General features: G+C 43.2%; 1 protein-coding gene across 3 annotated transcripts in view; it reads right to left on the reverse strand.

Annotated features, from left to right (window-relative positions):
• The window catches only part of NFE2L2 (NFE2 like bZIP transcription factor 2), a 35640-nt gene extending 13599 nt beyond the window's left edge, over positions 1 to 22041 (reverse strand). The window contains exon 1 of one of the 3 annotated variants that reach the window (XM_082466717.1): positions 21769 to 22041. In XM_082466717.1, the coding sequence (XP_082322843.1) occupies positions 21769 to 21813 (45 nt within the window). In that variant the 5' untranslated portion in view covers positions 21814 to 22041. Of the gene's footprint in view, positions 1 to 20616; positions 20765 to 21158; positions 21311 to 21768 lie in introns of those variants that run through there. The other 2 variants (XM_082466716.1, XM_082466718.1) reach the window with 2 other exon arrangements.
• Positions 22042 to 24307: the final 2266 nt, after the last annotated feature.

The following is a 24307-nucleotide window of genomic DNA, read 5'->3' on the forward strand; positions in this document are numbered from 1 at the left end:
GATGCTAAGGCTTGGAAGCTGGCTCTGCTGAAGCTCAGACCCACCCGTCTTGATGACTCAGGGCAAACCCAGTCAACCGCACACACAGAGCTTAGCATTTAAATCTTCCCATAAAGCCAATATTTACCCCGTACTTTGTATATCTTACGTTAACTGGTCTGACTAAACTGCAAACTCCTTCAAGGCATGACAATGTCTTTTTTTTTTTTTTTTTTTAATTTATTGTTTCTGGCTGCGTTGGGTCTTTGTTGCTGTGCGCGGGCTTTCTCTAGATGCGGTGAGCGGGGGCTACTCTTCATTCGTTGTGGTGCGCGGGCTTCTCATTGCGGTGGCTTCTCTTGTTGCAGAGCACGGGCTCTAGGCGCGCGGGCTTCAGTAGTTGTGGCACGTGGGCTCAGAATTTGTGGCTCGTGGGCTCTAGAGCGCAGGCTCAGTAGTTGTGGCACACAGGCTTAGTTGTTCCGCGGCATGTGGGATCTTCCCGGCCCAGGGCTCAAACCCGTGTCCCCCTTCACTGGCAGGCAGATTCTCAGCCACTGCACCACCAGGGAAGCCTGACAATGTCTTTTCTTAATAGATGGTAGATGTACATAGTATAAAATTTAAAAGTTGCAAAAGTAATCTCCCAGTTATCCTTCCCCAAGGCAACCACTGGCATCAGTTTTCTGTGTTCTTAGGAAGATATTCTATTAAATACACACCCGTAGGCACACGTACAAGTAGCATATAATCATAATGTTCCACACTTATTTCTCCCTATTTATTTTAGAGATGGTTCTATATCAGGGCCTAGAATTGTTCCATTATTTTTAATGGTTGAGTAGTAGTTCATTATGAGGATGTACTATATTATTTAATAATATAATTACTTAATCAGTCCCTCATTGGGCTTTTAAGTTATTCCTAATCTTTTGCTGTTACAAATGATGCTATAATGGCTACCTTTGTACATAAATCATTTCACGAATGTGTGAAGACTATCTGTGGGATAGATACTTAGAAGTGGAATTGCTGGTCAAAGAGTATATGCATTTTTATTTATGATACATATTGCCAAACAGCTCTCCACAGAGGCTGTACCTTTTACACCCCACCAGCAATGAGAAATGCTCATTTCCCCACTCTTTTCCCCACTCATGTGTCCTTCACACCTTGCGGCATATAGGCACGTGGTACCCACTCAATAAATACATTGTAATTGTTGATACAAGGTCTCCTATATTAATTCCAGAATCATTTCAAAATCAGCCCCCCCACTATTTTTAAAGATAATAAAATTAAGACTAAAGAAGAGAATATACTGTACATAGAATCAGCTGTCCAGCAAACAGCATTTCTTTAATCACCAGCCTATGTCCAGCCAAGGTAACCTTGGTTGGTGCCTTTGGAGCTGGTAAAACATCTGCAGGGGCAAGAAATGTAAAGGCCATGGTGCACACAGATAGACAGAGGCTAGGCAAAGTCTCAACAGGTGAAACAGGCAAAATCAGCAACCTCAGCCCTTCTAACAGACAAGGTAAACTCCAAAGAAAAACCAAGTCCAATTAAAAATGGAACTACCAAAAAATAAAAATAAAAAAAAATTTTTAAAAATTAAAAAATGGAACTACCATATGATCCAGCAAATCCACACCTGGGCATATATCTGAAGAAAACAAAATAACTTGAATTTGAAATAATTGAAATAATTTGAAAAGATATATGCACCCCAATGTTCACTGCAGCGTTGTTTACAATAGCCAAGATATGGAAGCAACCAAAGTGTCCATCAAGAGATGAATGTTTAAAGAAGATGTGGTGTTTATATACAATGGAGTATTAGCCACAAAGAATGCAATTTTGCCATTTGCAACAGCATGGATGGACCTGGAGGTATTAATGCTTGCTGAAATAAGTCCAATAGACAAAGACAAATACTGTTATGTTTTCATTTTATATATGGAATATAAAAAATAAAACAAATGAATATAACAAAACAGAAACAGACTCACAGATACAGAGAACCAACTAGTGGTTACCAGTGAAGAGAGGCCTGGGGGAGAAGAGAATTAAGAAGTAACAAACTACTAGGTATAAAATAAATAAGATACAAAGATGCAATCAATGTACAGCACAAGGAATATAACCAATATTTTATAACTTTAAATGGAGTATAATCTATAAAAGGAAAAGCAAGTTCAGCCAGGCTGACCCATCTACCAGCTCTTTAAAGAGCAGGAAAAGGCATCCTGTCTAGGGATGTGTCTCTCAGAAACATATGTCTGGTGGCCATTAAATTACACTGAACACACAATTGACTAAGGAGAGCTGACAGTGATCTTGCAGACCACAGACCAAACCCCAGGTTTACAAATGAGGATCCCAGGGCCCAGAGATGCTAAATGGGTAAATGGCCCTAGGTCTCATTTGACTGAGCAGAACCCAGGGTGGGTCATCTGGTCAACTAACACAAATTAGATTTCAAACTAGACTTTCCTATTTCATGCACGCATGCATGCATTCATTCATTCATTTATTTGGCTGCGCCGGGTCTTAGTTGCGGCACTCAGGATCTTCATTGTGACACACGGGATCTTCGTTGCAGTATGCGAACCCCTAGTTATGGCATGTGGACTCTTAGTTACAGCATGCATGCAGGCTAGTTCCCCGACCAGGGGTCGAACCCAGGCCCCCTACACTGGGAGTGCAGAATCTTAACTACTGGACCACCAGGAAAGACCCCTATTGCAATTTCTATTCCTTAAATTCATGAAATACTAGGAATTATTTTGAAAACAGACGTTTACAAAACTGTTGTATGGCATTCGACCCTGCAGCCAAATTAATGGCCTATAAAACTCTGTTACCTGACCGAAGTTTCTGCAGAGAACTCTCCTTTCCCTACTCCTAATCTCTAAATCCTGGGTGGTCTGTGCCCATGCTCAATACAATAGGGCTAAGAGCCTCCCAGTTCTAACCCTTACTTCAGGCAGATCATCTCCACTACCAAGAGCAAAAGTGGCTCTAAATTAAAGTGGACCCCTGAGAACTCCTAAATCATGGGGTCAAGGCCTTGGACCCACTAAATGCACATTCCAAACGTGACTGACTCATCCAAGGGCTCACCAAGGCCAAGGGTGACCCCAGAAATAGTTCTACAACTCCTTGGAGAAAGGAAGCCCTCAAGACACCAGTCCTTCCATTTGCAGTGCTTTCGGAGCACAAAATACTTTCACTTGCATGATTGTATCATTTAATCCTCATGCTACTCTGTGTGAAGATTAGTGGGATGAAGAAACAGGTTCAGAAAGGTTAAATATCAAAGGTTGCCCAGCTTGTCAGCTGCATCTGTAGCAGAAGCAGCCCTCTCTAAACCTGATGGACAGACCCATAAATCAAATCACCATTTAATAACTCGTAATGCCTCCCTTTCCTCCTCTATGCCTCAAAATAGAAATAAAATTCTGGTTTGCTCTAAGGGTGCCCATTGCAGTTGTTGGTGGCTTCTTCCTTTAAGTCAGTTTTGTTAATAAGAAAACAATACCATGCAACAGGCCTAAACTTTTACCGAATGATCTCAGGCAACCTACCTTAACAATAAACACATGAAGTCAAGCTCTCAGTCTTTTTCTCAAGGACAAAAGCTGTGGGTCTGGTTTAAAATCTCTGGCTTTGGGAAAAGAACTCTCTAAATTAAAATATGAAAGCCAGATGTATGGAGTTTTCTAAAGTAAATGATCACACAAAGTATGGGTATTATTTGTACCTTATTATTATTCCCCATGAAAGTATCATTATACTGCCCAACAAAAATACATGTCAAACATGGAATCAATCACCCTATCTACTGGTAGGCACAGCACAAAAATTCCTTTCTCTCAGTGCCTAAAATAATTTCTTTTTAAAGGCTTTTTCTTCGGTCTGGATCTCGTGGAAGCTCTTTACAGCCCTGACGCCCACCATGTTTCCAATGCCAAGTAAACCCAGGACCCAAAGCAATAGGCTATAAGGAACATTAAATTCAGTACCCATCTAGAATTAGGGCATGCCATGTTACAGTAACTTTTAACCTCAGTTTCTCCATTTGCTGAAGGACAGGGTTGGGTTAAGTGACTCCTAAGATTCCTTCCTCTAAACACCTCTGATTCTATAAAGTCAAAAATACAAGTCTGAAAACTGATTTTGAACTTTAGAACAAACTAATTACAGCTACCTATAACAGATGCTCTAAAGCAGTACTTCCCAGTAGAAATCTAATATAAGCCACATGTGTAATTTAAACAATTTTAGTAGCCTTACTAAAAAAAAAAAAAAAAAAGTGAATTTAATTTAAACAATATATTTATTTCACCCAATGTCAAAAAATTATTCTACCATGTAACCCAAATGTTTAAATTATTAACGAGCTATTAGAAGTGACAAAACACTCAACATACATAACAAATCTCACCTGACAGGATCACATGAAATGCTGTCCCCCAGAATAAAGTTATATTCAACAGAAAAATATCTTATACTGCTTCTGTTTTAAATTTTAAATAGTTCATTAAGATTAAAAATGCGGATCCTCAGTTACACCAGTCCCATTTCAAGTGGTCAAAAGTGACCAATGGCAAGTGACAGTGCAGCTCTGGGGACCTACAGAGTGAGTCCTCCACACTCCTTAGGGGGGAATTCTAATGAACCAAACTCCTCTGTTTCGCAAATTACTTCCTGAAGATATGATGGGAACATTAACCCTTCCAAAGGACACTAGGCAGTATTTATACTGTTAGCAATTATTTGCAAAAAGCTACTTCAATGACCTGAAAGTGACAGTGTGAGTCTTAAGTTACTAAGAGGGCTCATAATGACTACAGGGATCACCTTGATGTTAATGAGCAATGTTATGGTCCAGAGGCCACACAATTACCAGGTTACTGCAAAGGTCATATGAAAAATGGGTAGAAATAAGGGGCTTAGGCGCTAGGAAAATACTATCTGTTCCAACTAAGGATATGAATTAACCCTGAGTTTGGAAATTACATTTCAACTGCTTCAAATGTATACATTTGAACATGCACAGTATCCACTGTTGTCACCAACTGCCAGGCAGCAATTTGGAGCTCTTAAAAAGTAATTGATAAGTATATATACCACATTTCATTCTCTTAAAATCAGTATAGAAGGGGCTTCCCTGGTGGCGCAGTGGTTAAGAATCCGCCTGCCAACGCAGGGGACATGGGTTTGAGCCCTGGTCCTGGAAGATCCTGCATACGGTGGAGCAACTAAGCCCGTGCGCACAACTACTGAGCCTGCGCTCTAGAGTCCGCGAGCCACAACTACTGAAGCCTGCGCACCTGGAGCCCGTGCTCCACAACAGGGGAAGCCACCGCAATGAGAGGCCCAGGCACCGCGGCCAGGAGGGGCCCCCGCTCTCTGCAACTGGAGAGGGCCCACGCGCAGCAGTAAGGACCCAACGCAGCCAAAAATAAATAAATAAACTTATTTAAAAAAAAAATCAGTACAGGAATCTTTTACTTTCCTTAAGGTAAATCTTTTCATTAACCCACTAAATAAATATATAAGGACAATGGCTACCTGGTGAGCCTTTACATTAAGATTTGAAAACAAAAGATCACAGTGACAATATTCTAAATCCAGGTAAAGGTAAGTATGACACAATCTAACAATAGTAACAGTAAGTGCATTTATTGTGCGCTTTCTATGTGCTCAAGACTCTTCCAAGCACTTGTATCCATAAGCTCACTTGTACTCACACCAATTGGCAAGGAAGGTGGTATTAAGATCCACACCCTGTTTCTATTACAGAAGAACTCACATAACAGAGGCTCTTACTCAGAATACCCGAGGCCTCTTTAAGGAGGCTGCACAGTGCCGTCCTGCCGGGGCTCTGCTGCTGACTAGCTGTACAGAGAGCTCTGGGCTGTAAGGGAAAACCGAGACATCATACCTGTCCTCACAGAACTGTTTTTCATGTGGGAAAAAGGTACGTGAATGCCCCTTAAAAATACAGAAGACAAGCCAGGGGTGAGGTATTAACGCTATTAATAAGTTCAACACCTGTTGCAGATGTCAAAGGAACATGAGAAGCATCTAATTCTGAGGCTTCTGGGTCTAACCACTATACAAAAAATAGAAGGTGAGCTCCTAACGTATTTACATATCAGACATCACATGGCAACACCGAAGGGCAGTAGGTGTAAAAAGTTTTCAGCTGTGTCATCTCCCCCATGGCTCTTATAGAAGGTCTTTCCCTTCACCACTCTGCCTTTCTAAAGAGTTACTTAGGGGTAGTTATTACAAAAGAAATATTTTAGTCTTTAAAGACTAAAAGATGGGCTGGGAAGAGGGCAAGGCCGCAGGGGTCAGCTCAGGTCACGGCTGGGTTTAGCCTTCCACTAACACATCCCCCCCCACCCCCGCCCCAGCTCTTTCTGTTCATACAACTTGCCTGTGGACACTGCCCCATCTCTAGGCCCAGAACCCCAGAGGAAGAAATTCTGCTACCAGTGAAGGAGTGTGTCTGGGATGGGGTTCAAAGAGATGGCTCATCAATCCACACAAGTAGGGGATCCAGCGGACAAGCTGCAGGATCCCACAGAGGAGACAGGGCACACATAGGCCTTGCCATGGATTGGTTTTCTGTCTCCACAACAATCAGGCCCTGACATGAGACCAAGACAAGCCACAGGAGAATATGAAGCTTATAGCAAAGAGCGAAAAGGGGCATGGATAACCAGGATTCAAGGAGGGATTTTTTTTTTTCAAGTGGGCCAAGGAAATCTCAGATGCCACACATTCAAACATTCCTGACAAACAAAATGTATAATTATGATAATATTCATCACAGCCACCAGTTGTTGTGTGCTAGATCTTGTGCCCAGTTCTTACTTAATTCTAAGAATGCTGTGACATACCTATCACCCACATCTAATGATGATAAAGTCGAGGCACATCCCACTGTATTATCACTCACTCAAGCTCTCTGGGCCTCGGTTCTCTCCCTATAAATCAGGGATAAGGCTCCTTACCTCACAGGGCGGAGTAAGGAGTACACATGACAAAAATCAGTGTGTGAAAGCACCTGGCACCTGGCCGGCATGAGGAAGAGCCTGAGAGACTGCGGCTGCCTTCCCCGACATTGCTAGATGTCCACATCCGTTAGCTCAGGGCGCACAAGCAAAGCCGTGGGACAGAAACGAGAGGATATTGTCTGTTTTTTCTTTCTTGGGTGAATTTTGCTAATCACTGAGGCTGGAAGGCAAGGATGAGATGGTTCCAGCTGAATGAAGACGGTGAGAGCAAAAGGATCTTAGGGAAGGTCAGGAAGAGAGAAACTCCCCCTGTGCCACCACAGAGAAGAAAACAATTCATCCTAAAAGCAAACCAGCAACTCTGGCCCGTTCTTCCTCTCCTTTCACCAATGGAGTGAACACCCTGGTGATGAGTTTCTGTTAAAACCTAGGAACAGCAGGGCCTGCAAGCTTGAGCACAGATGGTTTCACAGTGGGGCCAACAGAAGGAGAAAAATCTACTCCCTCCTTGAAAAAGGGAGCTTAAAAAATTTCTTCTTAAATGGCTAACAAAGGTGGTACAGATCAGAGTGACAGCTACAGATCCTCAATACTGCGCTGGTGATGCCAAGGCAACTAAGCCACACCCGTACCGCAGCCAGAGCCCCTCAGCATCTCTGCCCCCACCTGCCCATCTTCTGATGCACGGGCCATAGTAACTTCCTGTCCACATCCAGCTCATGTGTCTTGCCCTTTCCAAAACCTCCCATGATTTCCAAACGCCTTAGATAAACGTGAAACGCCACGCATGGGCACCGAAGGCCCTGTTCAGCATGCCCCACATTAACCTTTTCACTCCAAGTGACCCAATATGCCACCACAGGCCAGATCACGCCTGCGCCCTTCCTCCAGCTTCCAAGTGAAGTTGAGCCAAGAGGAATCCTACCAGCTTAAAAAATCTAGATAGACTGCTACGTCCTCCAGGACGTCCTCTCTGAGCACCCCAGTTGGAAGTGACATTTTCTCCTCTGCGCCGTCATATATCACCAAAGAATACAGCTTGTATAAATACCAAGTTCCTAGAGGGCAGTAATGGATTCGTTCTCACATCTGCTGAGCAAGTACTATTAAATAAGCACCAGGCATGGTGCAAGCCACCAGAATTACAAAAATGACAAAAATACAGTCCCTACCCTAGAGGAAGTCATACCTTAAGCAGGGGAGATGGAGATGTAATTTATACTCATTATGATATGAAACATGCCCTATAATCCAGGTGTACAAAGAACAAAGGGACTGATTAATTAAGAGGAGGGGTAATTTGAGAAGCAAATGTCCTTCAAGGAGGATAATATATTTGCTACACTATCTTGGAAGATTAAAACAACTTCATGCCCTAAAAGTTCCCTAGGGTGTGTTAATACCTAATAATACTTGTGGAATGAATAAGTTACATTTAGGCTTAGAACTCAGTATTTTCATTGTGTACCTAAGGTGTCTGGGGGGTTAAAGAATTCTAATTACTTAATAAAGGTATCATGTTTAGTATCAGTTATAGCCCAACTACTAGTCATAGAAGAATTATTTAACTTCATTCAAATTATTCTTTGGGTACTCTACTAAGAACAAAATATTATACCTTAAGAATCATAAATGCACACTCCTTCAGGTTAACAATAAAACTGATCTTTTGAGACAACAAACGTGTTAGTATTTTCAAATACCCATTAAGGAATTTTGTAATCAGGATAATATAACAATCAGTCAATATAAATGCAGATTAACTGTATTTTCATAGAGGACACTAGCTATTTCCCTCAGGCTGATAGTCAGGAAAAGGACAAGAAAGTGGGCAACCTCACTTTCCTCCCTATTCTAGACTTTGTTTCTAAAGCATCAATCTATCACAGAATAGCTCAACCTCTTCAGCTACTCTATAGCTTCCCTTACTATCTGTCCTCAGTACCCAAACTTCTTCAAAAAGTACCCGGTAGAAAAGGCAGTCAAGACCCAGAGAGGTGTGGCATATGACTTTTAACTTCACCCTGAAATTTTAAAAAATGTTTAGCTTATCTTTTTAGGACTAGTCCCCTGCAGCTATAGGCTGGAGAAATGGTAAATATCAGCAGTAACATCACCAGGTCAAATAAAACTGCTCTGTGTTAAAGGATCTGGAGGAGACACTCTACCTGAGTAAATGAAGTATACTTGGTCCCTCTGGTTTCTAGAGATTCATCACGTTCTGTGTTCTCTCTCCCACTACCCCCTTCTGGTTTAGAATAAGAGGTATGAACAGGCTGCCATCTGAGGAGATGGTGGGCTACCCTGCAAAGAACAAGGAATATCCTGAGGTTTCCTGAGAACAAACAGTAATATCCCGGCTTCAAACTGTCTCTGGAAGTCACTGCATCACAGTGGTTCCACTGGGGCTGGGACCACCACCTAGAAGCAATTGGAATGGTGTCGGGACAGGGGAGGGCGGCCCTTTCTGGTTGTCACAGTGAAGCTAAATACCCTGTATGTGGGACAATCCCCCACTCCAAAGAGAAGTCCAGCCCCTTTGCCAGCGGTACCCTCTTTGAGGAACACTGAGGGAGCTCCTTTAGGTAGAGAGACACTGTCTTAATGAATCTCTGTAAAGGAGCCCCTCATTCTTTAGCATCTAACCAAACACCCACAGTCATCAGACAAGGAAGGAAAGAAAGAAGGGAAGGGAAAGCAGTGATTACAAACTTTCTAAATCCCTGTTCTGCCATCGAGAGTGGCATGGCCTTGGACAAGTTACTTTACCTCTTTGAATAGGTTTCCTCGTCTATAAAAAGGGGGTAACAGCTGCCATCACCATAGCTTTATTGTCAAGATCAAGTAAGAGAGAACATGTCCAGGACCTAGTACAGTACTAGCAGCTGTTCAGTAAATGTTAGTTTTTTCCCTTTTTCTTCCCCCTGAAATTGCCAGTTGCCTGTATCCTGATGTCTTGTAACATCCAAAGGTTGGTTCTCTTTACAATGTTGCAAGCGAGTTGGTAATGCAAGCCAGTTGGTAACATGAACAAAAATGAAAGAGTAATTGTTCCCTCCGCCTCCATTATCTTTGCCAGCACACACACCGGTCACTGAAGCTTGACGACAGTGCTGTTATCAAGTGAACTTTGGAAACCTGTAGCACAGGGCAATGCTGTGTGCTCCGGAGCCGCAGGTTTCCAAGAGTCCCACAGGGACAGAGGAAAGGGGTGTCATTTTTACCCACATCTCTCCAGGGAGAAAAGGCTTTATTTTTCAGGATCAATAGAAGAGATGTTCCCCCAGCTCTTCTTAAGATGCTTTTCCTCCTTTCTGAACCTCCCCCCAAGTTCAAGACCCAGAGGCCCAAGTCCTTCAGCGACACCAAAAACTTCCGTATATAATCAATCCTGCCCTGGCATCCCAGGGGCACCTCATGGGGGAAGGGGGCACAGAACCTACCAATAGTGGGAATGCTTATCAAATCTGGGAACTCCCCTAATGAAATCTCCATCCGCACTCTTGAGAGGAATTCCTAACATTTCATTATTATTGAATCACTCTGTGGTCACATATGTGCACTCTGTTAACCAGAAGAAATATATAGCATAAAATGTGCCATGCAAGTCAGAATAAAGTAGGCGCTGCGGTCTAAGGGGATTCCCATGCAACTTGCCTCCAAGCAGGTGTGACAAGTGCCCCAAAGGCAAAGCATCATTTCTGGTCTAAGGTTCCTAAAAAGAAGATGGTTTGGAGAAAAGTGCAAGGACTCTGATGGCAGAGAATGCTCCAGTGCCAGCTCTAGCTCTTACCAGCTATGTGACTGCTTTGGTCATTTGCCCATGGCCCCCAGATCCCTTCCCCATCTGTCCCCAGGCTCCCTTGCCATGTGGCTTCCAACTACATTCCACCAAGGGTCTGCGAGAGGGGCAGGGAACACTGGAGAGACTCTGGATGGTAGGGGGCAGAGCCCCTCTCTCAGTGGCCCCAGCCCCTCACTCGGTCCAGCTGCGGGAGGGCCGGTGAGGTCCTGGAATTGCACCTCCTCTCTCTGCCCCTCCAGCTCTAGGGCTGGCAAGTGGTTTCCAGAGGCTGCTAATCTCTGGGCTGTCTGGTTTCTTGGCTCTCCCATCACCTATATAATTAATTTCCTATATAAAATCCTTCTGCTTGAAATACCTCATGTGCTTTCCAGTTCCTAAACCGAACTCTGGACTGCTTCTTAACCTCTCCAAAGAGTTTTCTCAATAATAACAAAACCTACCTTAACAGGGTTGTTAAAAGAACTAAAGATAATGAGTGTGTACACAGCACAAGTAAATACTCCCCAAAATGCTTTTCCTTTTCTCACATGAAGGACCTAAGTACAAGCTGCATGTTGAGGAGCAAATCGAAGTGTTACAGAAGAGACCAAAAAGCTATATCCCTCCTGGGTTCATTAAAAGGAATCCTTTAAACTAGTTTTCCTTTTCCTCCCAACCTCTCCCCCTTTACTTCTAGAACCCTTTTTCCAAGTGGAAGGTTACCTGGAATCTCCCCACTCTCAGTCCACTGCCCCAAGGATTCTCCCAAACGTGCAGCCTGGTAAAGAAGTTTCTAGCAGAGGGTGAACCTCTGTCTCTGAAGAAGAAAGAACCTGAACCCACAGTTTGGTTCTCATTCTTGGCCTCATCTCAGCTTGGGAAGCAGCAGAGAAAGAACATACGAGCTGGGGGTAGCACTAAGCACACCAGCCCCGCTCCTGTCCTCTGAGGTTGGTTTCTCAATGTACATTTTAAACATGTTTCATTGAGAAGTACCAAGAACAAAAATAACTTCTTCAAAAACTGGCAATTTTTTCTGTTACAAGAAAAAAAAGTGATAGTTTTTATTTTTGGTGGTTTTCATTACCAGGATTGTAATGATTAAAAGAATTTTATTTTTTTGGCTAGGTCAAAAAAATTCATGGTTCTTCAACACGCTCTAGCCACAGCAGCAAGACTCCCTGGCTCCAGGACTGTAAAACCCACCAGCAAAAAGCACAGGTTCTTAATAAGCCAACCCTCAGGCACCTGGAGAAGCGGTGCACGCCCACCTTGGGTCACACCCTTGGTCCGATTCTGTTCACAGAAGGCCTCAGAACCTGATCAATCATTGCTCCCTGTATTCTAATCCCTTAGAATTGCCGGGGGGATAGGCTGGGTTCTGCATCCATGTAATCCATACAATTCTGTGCTGAAGCAGAGCACACACAAGACTGTCAAGTCTGGAGTAAAGCAAATTTCTATACCGTTTAGCAGCAGGCCCCTTACATACAGTTAATACTGCCCCTGCCTCCCAAACAGAATTGGGGGTGGACACCAACCCACCCCAAAATCGGCTACATCCAGGAAAGGGAAAGGGCATTTAATGCGAAGAATGATTCACTGAAATACAAGTATGCACTGCAAATACCGTTAACACCAAAATCCTTCTGTTTTAAGGTACTTTAAACATGTAGGTACATCATTCAGCACAAAACAAGCGAAAGAACAGGACTGTTTTTTAAATCTTAAAACAGTAATAGGAGGGACAGGTTAAAAGAATTTCAAACTACTGATGACTAGAATTAGAAAAGCAGGCAGCTTCCCGAGGGCAGACTAAATGTACCCCCCCAACAGGTGATGGCCGGGGTAAGACTGGACCTGGGCCACACAAAGAGGGGCCTGGCAACACTGGAGAGAGGTCACGGCTGGCTCGGGGCACCCACGCCCTGCTGGCCCTGTTCTCACCCTGTCTGCAAGGCAGGGCTGAGGCAGCTTCAGAAGGCCCTGAACCAAACCCTCGAGTGTGCTGCACGACACACACACACACTCGCAAACAATTCAGAAGTTAGCCCCAGTTTCCAAAGTGTAAACCAGAAACCATCCAGGTAAGTACAAACGATAACTACTGTGGTCAGAATATAAAGTTGACTTTACCAAGCATATACAGAGAATCAAAAAGCTGAGTTGCTAAAAGTGGCCTTGTAGGTGTAAGTTTTTTGTTTTTTAATGGAGGAAGATAGAGGCCCAGGGATGCAGAGCTCAGAGCTTCCTCTAGGAGGCAGTGTTGGGTCCTGGCCTCCAGGCTCTCCAACCTCCCCAGTGCCCTGCATTGGTCCTCACTGCCTTTTCTATGTGATTGCCAAATAATCTACACTGCAGGTTATCACTCGCCACACTCCTGACCAAACACACTTCTACTAACCCACTTGGGGAAAACCTTTTGATAATAAAATTATCACCCAAATCTCCATGAGGGATTAAAGAGCTCAAATTATACTTATTGAATTTCGAACATTCACCAGGCATCTTAAACACATTTCCCAGATTTAGGTATTAATCTTAAGGCTGTGAAGGTCAGTGATCAAATATAAAAACACTTCCTTTCATGAATTAAGCAACATCCTAACCAGATTTTCTAAATCACTATACAAATATAAATACCTTTCATGGATACCAAGCACTGTGCCAGCTTCTCTAGGGTACTGGTTCTCAAACCTAATTGCACAAAGGAATTCCTTCCAAAGCCTGAAAAGATATTGATGCCTGGGTCCCACCCCCAGAGATTTTAATGTAATGAGGTGATAAGGCCTGGGCATCAGTATTTTAAATACTGATGGTGACTCTAATATACAGTGAATTTTAAGAACCATTACCACAGGGAACAAAAATATACACATAAAGTAGAAACAACCCAAATGTCCATGAACTGATAAGTGGGTAAATAAAATGTGGTGTATCCATATAATGGAATAGTATTTGGCAATAAGTACACAGTCCTGATATATGCTACAATATGGTCAATCTGTGTAAACATGTTAAGTGAAAGAAGCCAGTCACAGAGAACCACACATGCTATGATTCCATTTATATGAAATATCCAGGAGACAAATCCACAGAGAGAGAGAATAATGAGTGCTTACCAGGAACTATAAGGGAGTTTGGGGGAAATGGGGTGTGACTGCTAATGGATATGGGGTTTCTTTTCCGGGTGATGAAAATGTTCTAAAATTGATTGTGATGATGGTTGTACTACTCTGAATACACTCAGTCACTGAACTGTCCATTTTAAATGAGTGGACTGTATAGTATGCGGATTACATCTCATAAAGCTGTTTAAAGAGGAGAGAAATATAAATTCTATGCCCAGCTCTCAAGGAACTTACAATCTAGCTGTAGAGGAAAAAAACACAGATACATACATAAGACAAGTATCAGAGATTTTAAAAAGCAATTAGAGAATTGCCTAATGCAGAAAATAAAAACTCTAAGTTCAGAAGAAGGCTTCAAAGCCAAAATGATCTGATTGTTTTCTTTTCTTACCCAGTCATTCTTCTCTGATTGAAGAAAAGCAATGGAGAGTTTGGATCTCATCAGTATGCTGCCGATATCAAAGGCCCCAAAGTTTCAATTTCCAAGTTTGTGAGAAACAGAATGACTAACTTAGCATTGCCAGGGAATTTTTTTAATCCTTCAGGATACAGGCTGTTGGGAGTTCCCTGATGGTCTAGTGGTTAGGATTCTGGGCTTTCACTGCCGTGGCCTGGGTTCAATCCCTGGTCAGGGAAGATCCCAGCAAGCCTTGCAGCATGGCCAAGAAAATAAACAACAACTAAAAAAACAGAATACAGGCTGTTGATGGATTACAGTGACTCTCAATTATCAACAGGGTCTTTGAAAGATGAATTTGGTGCTCTAAATACTTCTTACGTCCCAGGTTTGTCTTCACTTCTACCAGAGTTTGGGCCAAATAAACTTACATGCTCACACACAGAGGAAGATTTTCATATATAAGGCTCTGTGATACACAGGTGTTACAGGACATATGCCATAAAAACGATAGGTTCAAGTGCTTCCTATCCTCGGTGTTCCTAAAATTCTTCGTACCAATAGTTAAAAAGTGTTTACTGTGGAAGGGGCTAACCCAGAGAAAATTCCTACTTTAGGAAAGACAGGATTTTGTTTAGCAATCTTGTTTTGTCTTGGCGGGGAAAGTTAGTGTAAGAACACCATTTGTATTTTTCTAACACTTTTTGGGAACGTTATACATTTGAACATATGTTTTGCTTTCATTTCCAGAAAACATACCATTATCAATGAAAGAAGGCTTGGCCTGTATCTTAGAACCTCTTTAATAAATGTTTGTTAGAGCATATTTAAAAGCAGGTGGTAATTACATTTTTAAAACTCCTATAAATCTTATTATCAAAATATAAACTCTGTTCTCCATTTTACAGTAAACTTAAACATATAGCCATTGGTGAAGGAAGCAGGTTGAATTTAGTAAATTTAGTATTTAGTATTTAGTAAATGCTAAATCTGTAAATCTGTCCTGCTATACCCTGGTGTGCAACAAGAGATTCCAGCAAACTTTCAGAAGCGGCTTGACCACTGTTAAATACCCTGGGATTAGTCAGACCAACTTTTAGGCAAATCATCCACTGAAACCTAAAAAATCCTGCAGCATCCTTAACTCAGACAAATAAGACAATAATTCTGAAAACAATTTGTTTAATAATAAGGACTAAGAAATAAAGTATTTAATTTTGAAATGTACTGTTCTCAAAACCCCAAGAAAGCTTCAATTAGACAGACCTGAGCCCTTGTGCTTGCTTCAAATCAGAAATGCCAGAACAGGAGATTAGTGTTTAATTTGAGCCAACAGGTTTCTACTAGCTGTTTTCAACTCAAATTCTCCCCATTTTTCCCACTTTCCTTCAACCAGGTTTAACCCTGTCTGTCCCACTCTTTACCATATACATAAACATCTTCACTACCAAACTTATTTTTCAACACTATTTCAAAATAAAAAGAGCCAATGTCACTGTTTGCAGATGACATGATACTATACATAAAGAATCCTAAAGAGGCTACCAGAAAACTACTAGAGCTAATCAATGAATTTGGTAGAGGAGCAGGATACAAAATTAATGCACAGAAATCTCTTGCATTCCTATACACTAATGATGAAAAATCTGAAAGAGAAATTAAGGAAACACTCCCACTTACCATTGCAACACAAAGAATAAAATACCTAGGAATAAACCTACCAAAGGAGACAAAAGACCTGTATGCAGAAAACTATAAGACACTGATGAAAGAAATTAGAGATCGGGCTTCCCTGGTGGCGCAGTGGTTGAGAATCTGCCTGCCAATGCAGGGGACACGGGTTCGAGCCCTGGTCTGGGAAGATCCCACATGCCACGGAGCAACTGGGCCCGTGAGCCACAATTACTGAGCCTGCGCGCCTGGAGCCTGTGCTCCGCAACAAGAGAGGCCGCGATGGTGAGAGGCCCGCGCACCGCGATGAAGAGTGGTCCCCACTTGCCGCAACTAGAGAAAGCCCACGCACAGAAACGAAGACTCAACACAGTCATAAATAAAAATAAATAAATAAATAAAAGAACGTGAAATTCTTTAAAAAAAAAAAAAAAAAGAAATTAGAGATGATACAAACAGATGGAGACATATACCATGCTCTTGGATTGGAAGAATCAATATTGTGAAAATGACTATACTACCCAAAGCATTCTACAGATTCAATGCAATCCCTATCAAATTACCAATGGCATTTTTCACAGAACTAGAACAAAAAATTGCACAATTTGTATGTAAACACAAAAGACCCCAAAAAGCCAAAGCAATCTTGAGAAAGAAAAATGGAGCTGGAGGAATCAGGCTCCCTGACTTCAGACTATACTACAAAGCTACAGTAATCAAGGCAGTATGGTACTGGCACAAAAACAGAAATATAGATCAATGGTACAGGATAGAAAGCCCAGAGATAAACCCACGCACATATGGTCACCTTATCTTTGATAAAAGAGGCAAGAATATACAATGGAGAAAAGACAGCCTTTTCAATAAGTGGTGCTGGGAAAACTGGACAGCTACATGTAGAAGAATGAAATTAGAACACTCCCTAACACCATACACAAAAATAAACTCAAAATGGATTAAAGACCTAAATGTAATGCCAGACACTATAAAACTCTCAGGGGAAAACATAGGCAGAACACTCTATGACTTAAATCACAGCAAGATCCTTTGTGACCCATCTCCTAGAGAAATGGAAATAAAAACAAAAATAAACAAATGGGACCTAATGAAACTTAAAAGCTTTTGCACAGCAAAGGAAACCATAAAAAAGACAACGCTCAGAATAGGAGAAAATATATGCAAACGAAGCAACTGACAAAGGATTAATCTCCAAAATATACAAGCAGCTCATGCAGCTCAATATCAAAAAAACAACAACCCAATCCAAAAATGGGCAGAAGACCTAAATAGACATTTCTCCAAAGAAGATATACAGATTGCCAACAAACACATGAAAAGATGCTCAGCATCACTAATCATTAGAGAAATGCAAATCAAAACTACAATGAGATATCACCTCACACCAGCCAGAATGGCCATCATCAAAAAATCTACAAACAATAAATGCTGGAAAGGGTGTGGAGAAAAGGGAACCCTCTTGCACTGTTGGTGGGAATGTAAACTGATACAGCCACTATGGAGAACAGTATGGCGGTTCCTTAGAAACCTAAAAATAGAACTACCATATGACCCAGCAATCCCACTACTGGGCATATACCCTGAGAAAACCATAATTCAAAAAGAGTCATGTACCACAATGTTCATTACAGCACTATTTACAATAGCCAGGACATGGAAGCAATCTAAGTGTCCATTGACAGATGAATGGATAAAGAAGATGTGGCACATATATACAATGGAATACTACTCAGCCATGAAGAGAAACGAAATTGAGTTATTTGTAGTGAGGTGGATGGACCTAGAATCTGTGTTACAGAGTGAAGTCAGAGAGAGAAAAAGAAATACTGTATGCTAACACATATATATGGACTCTAAAAAAAAAATGGTTCTAATGAACCTAGGGGCAGGACAGGAAGAAAGATGGAGATGTAGAGAATAGACTTGAGGACACGGGGAGAGGGAATGGTAAGCTGGGACGAAGGGAGAGAGTAGCATTGACATATCTACACTACCAAATGTAAAATAGATAGCTAGTGGGAAGCAGCTGCATAGCACAGGGAGATCAGCTCTGTGCTTTGTGACCACCTAGAGAGGTGGGATAGGGAGGGTGGGCGGGAGATGCAAGAGGGAGGGGATATGGGGATATATGTATACATATAGCTGATTCACTTTGTTATACAGCAGAAACTAACACAACATTGTAAAGCAATTATACTCCAATAAAGATGTTAAAAAAATAAAAAGAGCCAACGGACCAGGAGAATGTACCAACTAACAAGGCAAATAAAGTTAAAGACTCCAGGAACTAAGAGTTTTAATTAAGAAAAAGGGAAAGAGTCCCTGAAAAATGTGAGGCAGAATCTCGGACACTGATGAAATACCAAGAATTTTAAAAACTATTATTATATTAAGAAATAGTCCTGCCTCTCTAAATTAAACCCCGCTAGGCCTGTGCAACTTGCTTAAAAGACCTCCATGTGTTAAGTCCAATTGATAGGTTGTATTTACCTTCACTGTATTCAAGGTCCACCTCCCCTCTCACAAATACAAAATATAAAGTTATTATATTTCTTGATAACTAGAAAAGGTACAAAGATTAACCTTTTAAATCCCTGCCTGTCCTTCTCTGAGTTTTTCTCAATTTATCCACTTTTTAAAGTGTAAGAGTTTCCTCCTGTTTAAAGTTTAACTAGTCCTGGTCCAGTTTGGAAGTGGAGTCATTCTACCTAGGTTTGGAGTCAGACTACCTAGGTTTGAATCCCACCTTTGTCACTCAGTAGTTGGGTCACTTTAACCAGAACTCGGGGCGGCTGTACGCCTCTTTCCTCGCCTAGAAACTGGAGATAATAGTATTTCCCATGGGGTTACTGTGAAATTATGCACGTGAAGCAATTATCATGCTGCCTCGCACACAAGGAAATACTCAATAACTCATCTATGACCATGTTAGTGCCGAACTCTTCCTGAGCCCAAGAGTTTACAGTGACGAGTTAACCACAGATCAAGGAAAAATCAAAGAGGAAACATTATTTATGCAAAATCCCCTTTAAATGTGTTCAGCCAATTGAGAGAAAATTCCCAGAAAAAAAATGTGCTCATAGTCCACAGAGGGTTCTTTTCTTCATGCAGCTCTGTAAGTATAATTCATTCTGAATAAAAATCAAGAAAGAAAACTAATGTATCTGGCTTTCAATTCTTCCTGGTTATCCTGAAGAAAGTCGGGTTTTGAGGTTTTTTTCCCCCAGCATTGTTTATAAGAACCCAAGTTAACAAGAAAGAAAGAGTCCCAAATGGCCCAAGTTATTTTTAATGCAGAAAGACTTATGTGACTTATGTATTTACCCTCCTACAATCTTTCACAATCTATCAAGAGATTTTTTTCAAATATCTAAAAAGTCAAGTTGTTCTTTGCTCAACATTGATTCAGGAGATGAGAAACCTGTCCTATTTTTCTTTAAAAGTTATCTCATTGGTCTAGTCCAAGATCAACTTCATCCCTCATATACAAAAATACTTTCTCCAAAACACCCTTGAAAAGAGTAATGGATGGTTCCTTCCAGCTACTGGAAATAAAGAATATAAAACTCTCTTTATTGCTATTCATCAACACCTCCTCCGCACAGAGGGTGAAAAACTGTATCCCAGTACCACTTCACACCTGGTGTTTCTTTGACAAAAGGTTAGAATCCACTTTTAACTCTTCAAATCTTTCTGGACTACAAAGATTTAATATGAATCATAGTTATAGGCATGAAATTGATTCCAAATTTTATTCCATTTTTTTTATAGTCTTCAAATATGCAAACTGACGTCTGATTACAAAAGGTGGAAAAGCAGTTACCTTAACAAACGTAATTGGAAAATTCACATTTAAAAGAGAAAGCAGTATAGATGGAATCTTAAATCACACAGTAAAGAAAGAAAAAAAAAAATTTTAATAACACTCTAGGCTACATTCCTGAATCTAGGAAAACTAAAGTCTATTAGCATTATATGTCTTTGGGTCATACAGAGTATTAAAGAAATGGCTATAAGGATTAGTCTTGAACAGCAGCTAAATCGGAAAGCACAATTTACTTCCTCATACGAGTGGGAAGGGGGAATCCAATCCTAATCATTACTAGGGGAAAGTTCAAGACATACAGCTTTAAAGAAAAAAAAAAAAAGGCACAATTAGTACATTGTCAATAACTCAAAACCTTACTTTAGATCTTCAGGATTAGTCTAAAACGTGACGTTCCAGAGCATAAATGTATTTACCGTTCCTAATAAGTTACACATTTCCTTGAACCAAATATTTTTCCAAAGAACCCATTCACACACAAAAATTGGAAATAAAAATATCTACTCCTTTAAAAGTCCCTACAAAGTATATACAGAAACTTGTTTTCACATTTGTGACAATTTACAGAACTTGTTAGCAAAGCCTTATGAAACACAGCTGTCCCACCCTCTGCCCTCGCAAATGAAGCAACAAAATAAGAAATCGAGGCAAATTCTCAAACAGAAAAGGAAAACTATATAAAGCACCCAAGGAAGAATCAATATATGAAAGAACAAAAAGTAGTTAACAGTCTAAAAACAACAGAAGTTCTAATCTACACTCGAAACTCTTACCCTTGACAGCACAGAACAGAATATCCTGCCTTACACATTTTGGAATTACAATTCCGAAACGCTAAATCCAAAAACAAAGCCGCCCGGGGGAAAATAACAATTGCGCAACAGATCAACAGCTCCAACTTGTCCCTTGGCCCCGGCGCGGCAAGGTTTGCACGCTATAAAGCAGGAAAGGGCCAACTGAGGGCCGCCGTGACAGCCAACCGGCCACTGTCACGGCGGCCGAAGCCACGCTTGCGGCGTGCGCCCCCGGGAGGCACCACGCCGGAATTGAGAGGCCGGGGGCGCAGCCGCCTCTGACCTCAGAGTCCACTGCCCCGCCGCCACTTCCCGGCGTGTTGCACGGGGAAAACTCCCGGTCTCCGAACCCGAACCTTTCCCTCGGCGCGAGGGGGCGCGCGGGGCGGGGTTCGGTCGCTGTACGTCGGGGCAGCCTAGCGCGCTGGGCACTTTATGATCTCCTCCCGCCCCCACCCTGGGGACTGGGCATTCTCGCCAAGCTGCCTAAGGGAGATCCCATGGATGGACCGATCGATTACTTTGCACAGGAGCACCCTCAGACGGCCCAGCGGAGTGAGGGCGCCGCAGCCCGCGCCCGCGGAGGTCATGGGCCGAGGGGCAGCGGCAGAGGAGGGGCTCCGGCTCCCAGCCCAAAGGAGACCTCAGTTCCCCCGAGAGCGGCCCCGTGACTAGGCACATTTTTGCCGGTTCCGAGGCGGGGGAGCCGCACAGTCCCGGAAGGGCCGGGCCGCGCCGGCTCAGACCGCCAGCGTCCGCCCCCTCCTGCCCCGCTGCCTCCGGGCCGCTCAAATTCGGGAGGGGGCCCGGCCGGGGCTCCAGCGGCCCGGGGCGTGGTTAAAGACGCCCTTCGCCCCACGCGCGAGGGCGTAGCCCCCCAACCCCAACACAGTCTCCCTCGGGGGCTGCGGGCGCGCTGTCAGTCCCACCACCCGGCCGCGTCCCCACACCCCTCTCGCAAGCCCTCTGGTCCCAGCTCCCCTCCCCCGGCCCCAGCGCAAGCGCAGCGGCTCTGGTGCGCGCGCGGCCGCAGCAGTCCCAGCTCAGGCCACAGACGGGAAGAGAGGCCAGCTGCGGCTGTCCCTCCCGGGCCGCGGCTCCCTCGCGCCCCCGCCCCCGTCCTGGCACCACCTGCTGGGACGGCAGTCCCGGCGGCGGCAGCTCCAAGTCCATCATGCTGAGCTAGGGACAGTGCTCTGAGGCTCCCCGACGGCGGCCCTGTCCCGGCTGCCGAGGCGCGGTGCAGAGAGGGCAGTACTGGCGGCGGCGGCGGCGGCTTCTCTAGAATCCTAGGAACTAGCTTCTCAGCGACTCGGCCCGACTCGCCGGCCGGGCTCTTGCCCGGCTCCGCCTCCCGACCCCCGAGGGCGGGGCAAGAGCCCAGGCCCTTCCTTCCCCCGCCGGCCGCGCGGGCTGAGCTTCCGAAAATCCCCCACCCCCGCTCCGGCTGACGCAAGAAGCTGGCGGTCCTGGGGCGGGAAAGGGCCGCGGGAGGGGGTAGCAGTGGGCGGCCGCGGGCGGGATGCCGGGAGGAGGGTCGCCTTAGGTCCCCGCTCCCCCGCTCTCAATTTACCCTCCCCGCAAACACAGCCAACGCTCTCCGCCCGCGGGATTAAGAGTTGTTTGCCGAAGGTCGCTGGGGTGCGGGTGCTTTGAAAGTTTAAACAGTTGGAACAAACACGCCTGGAGAACCCGTAGAAGCGCTGGTATCGGAGCTGCGCTTCCCTGATTTGGACTTGCAGAACCTTGCCCCGCTTTATCTCACCCCACCGCCCGAGAGTGGCGCCAGTCCCGGGGGCGGAGGCCGGAGGCTGGGACCCAGGCCGAGCGCACCGCGCGCCGCCCTCTCTCCCCGGCTCCCCTCCGGGGCTTGGGCCAGTGGGACTTGCCCGGGGGGAAATGAGGACCACGCGGGGAGTTTGTGCTCGCGGTCACCCTGAACGCCCTCCACTTACTCCCACGCCTTGCACTCTCGTCAGGCTCTAGTCGCCGAGGGCAAATGAAGTCTCTTTTGGTCGGAGAGTGGTCGATGTTGCCCACCCGGAGCGTTCTTTTCCCGCCAGACCGTACACGCCACACCACAGATGGCGTCCTCTAACACCGTGCGATGCTACTACATGTCATAATCCTCATACGTTTTCTTTTCACGTACTCACGATATAATTTTTAAAATAAAAATCCAAAAGACCAAGTTATAAAACTGTAGTGTGGACCCGTTCTGTGAAAACATGTACCTAGAAAAAAAATTAAAAGTCGTTCCTCAAAAAAAAAAAAAAAAGTCGTTCCTCAAAATATTAATGGTTTTAGGATCATGAATGATTTTTATCTTTCTCTTTGTTACTTTAAGTATGTTTTAAATCTACGATGAGTATGTATTACGTTCCACATTAAAAACAATTATTTAAAAATTAATCATTGCCCAGAGAAAACTTCAAGTACTTGAAAACAGGAATATTGTGAAATCTTATGATTTAAAAGAGAGTAGATAAATGGTTTGGTTTTGCTTTTTTCTCTTATGCAATAGCAATCTTTCTAACTCTTTAACAAGCCTGGTTTTCAGTTTCTAACTTCTTGGAATTATGCAAAACCAGGTGAAGTAGACAGTTCCTGGCACCGGTTTTACTATTTCATTCAAAAACCTGACGCCCAAAAAAAAAAAAAAAAAGCCTGACTACAGTCGACCAATGCCCCCAAAGCTGCAAAGAACTTAACTTTCTCTTGGTTGCATAATTTGACACTCCCAGGATTTATCTGTAAATTTACATGTTCGAATATTCCTTAAGGTAAGTGAAGCCCAAATTAATTGCTTGTAAATGAAGTAAGTTTCTTCAAGTTGAATTAAACTCTTTCAGCTGTTATGTGAAAAGCCTACAAAATGATCTGCAGGCTAACAACAAGCTCAGGAGAAATGATTTACAATGAACTTGACATGAAACATGCGAAGACAAAATGAAATGACATTTCTGCGTCAAAGAAGGGCACAAGAGTATATTGTTAACAATTCAAGTTACTTATTAAAATTAGTACATCCGAGAAGGTAGACAGTGAGCCCAGGAGGCAGGAGATAACAAAGTCACATACGACATCGTTGCTGCCCTCCGGGAGTTTATAAAGTGTTTGGTATTTCCTTGTTAGGCAACAAATTTCCATTGAGTTTAGACTGAATGAAATAAACTCTACTTTTGCAAAACTGCAATTACTGGGAGTATATTATTTCAGGCACCTGCAGAGTACGTATTTTCAAAGGGAGGAGGACAATATGGTAAGAGTCTGAACATGTTTAAGAAAAATAAAGGAAACAGCTAAGGAAAAGCTGTTTGGCATTGAATGGTGGTTCAGCATAAGAACAGGGAACCCCAGTCTCAGACCACCCACGTCAAGGAGGTTCCTGGTCTTTGCAGAATTCTGAAGTAAGATCATATTCATGTGAGAACCTAGGCCTTGCCCTCTAAACTTATATATTGTGCTATGAGGACACAGATACTATGCATTGAGAAGTTCCAGGAGAATGCTGGCTTTTCTCTCTTGTCCTGGTGCCATGGGAGTTCTTTTACTGCCAGGCTCTCCTTGCTATTTTATTTTTTCTCTCAACTAGTTTTACATTCTACTAACCCTTGTACATTTCCATTGATGTCTGAGTTCTTTGCCATCTTTAGAAAGAGAACCTTCC

The sequence above is a fragment of the Balaenoptera physalus genome (assembly GCF_965194825.1).
Source record: "Balaenoptera physalus genome assembly, chromosome: 6".
Lineage (NCBI taxonomy): Eukaryota > Metazoa > Chordata > Mammalia > Artiodactyla > Balaenopteridae > Balaenoptera > Balaenoptera physalus.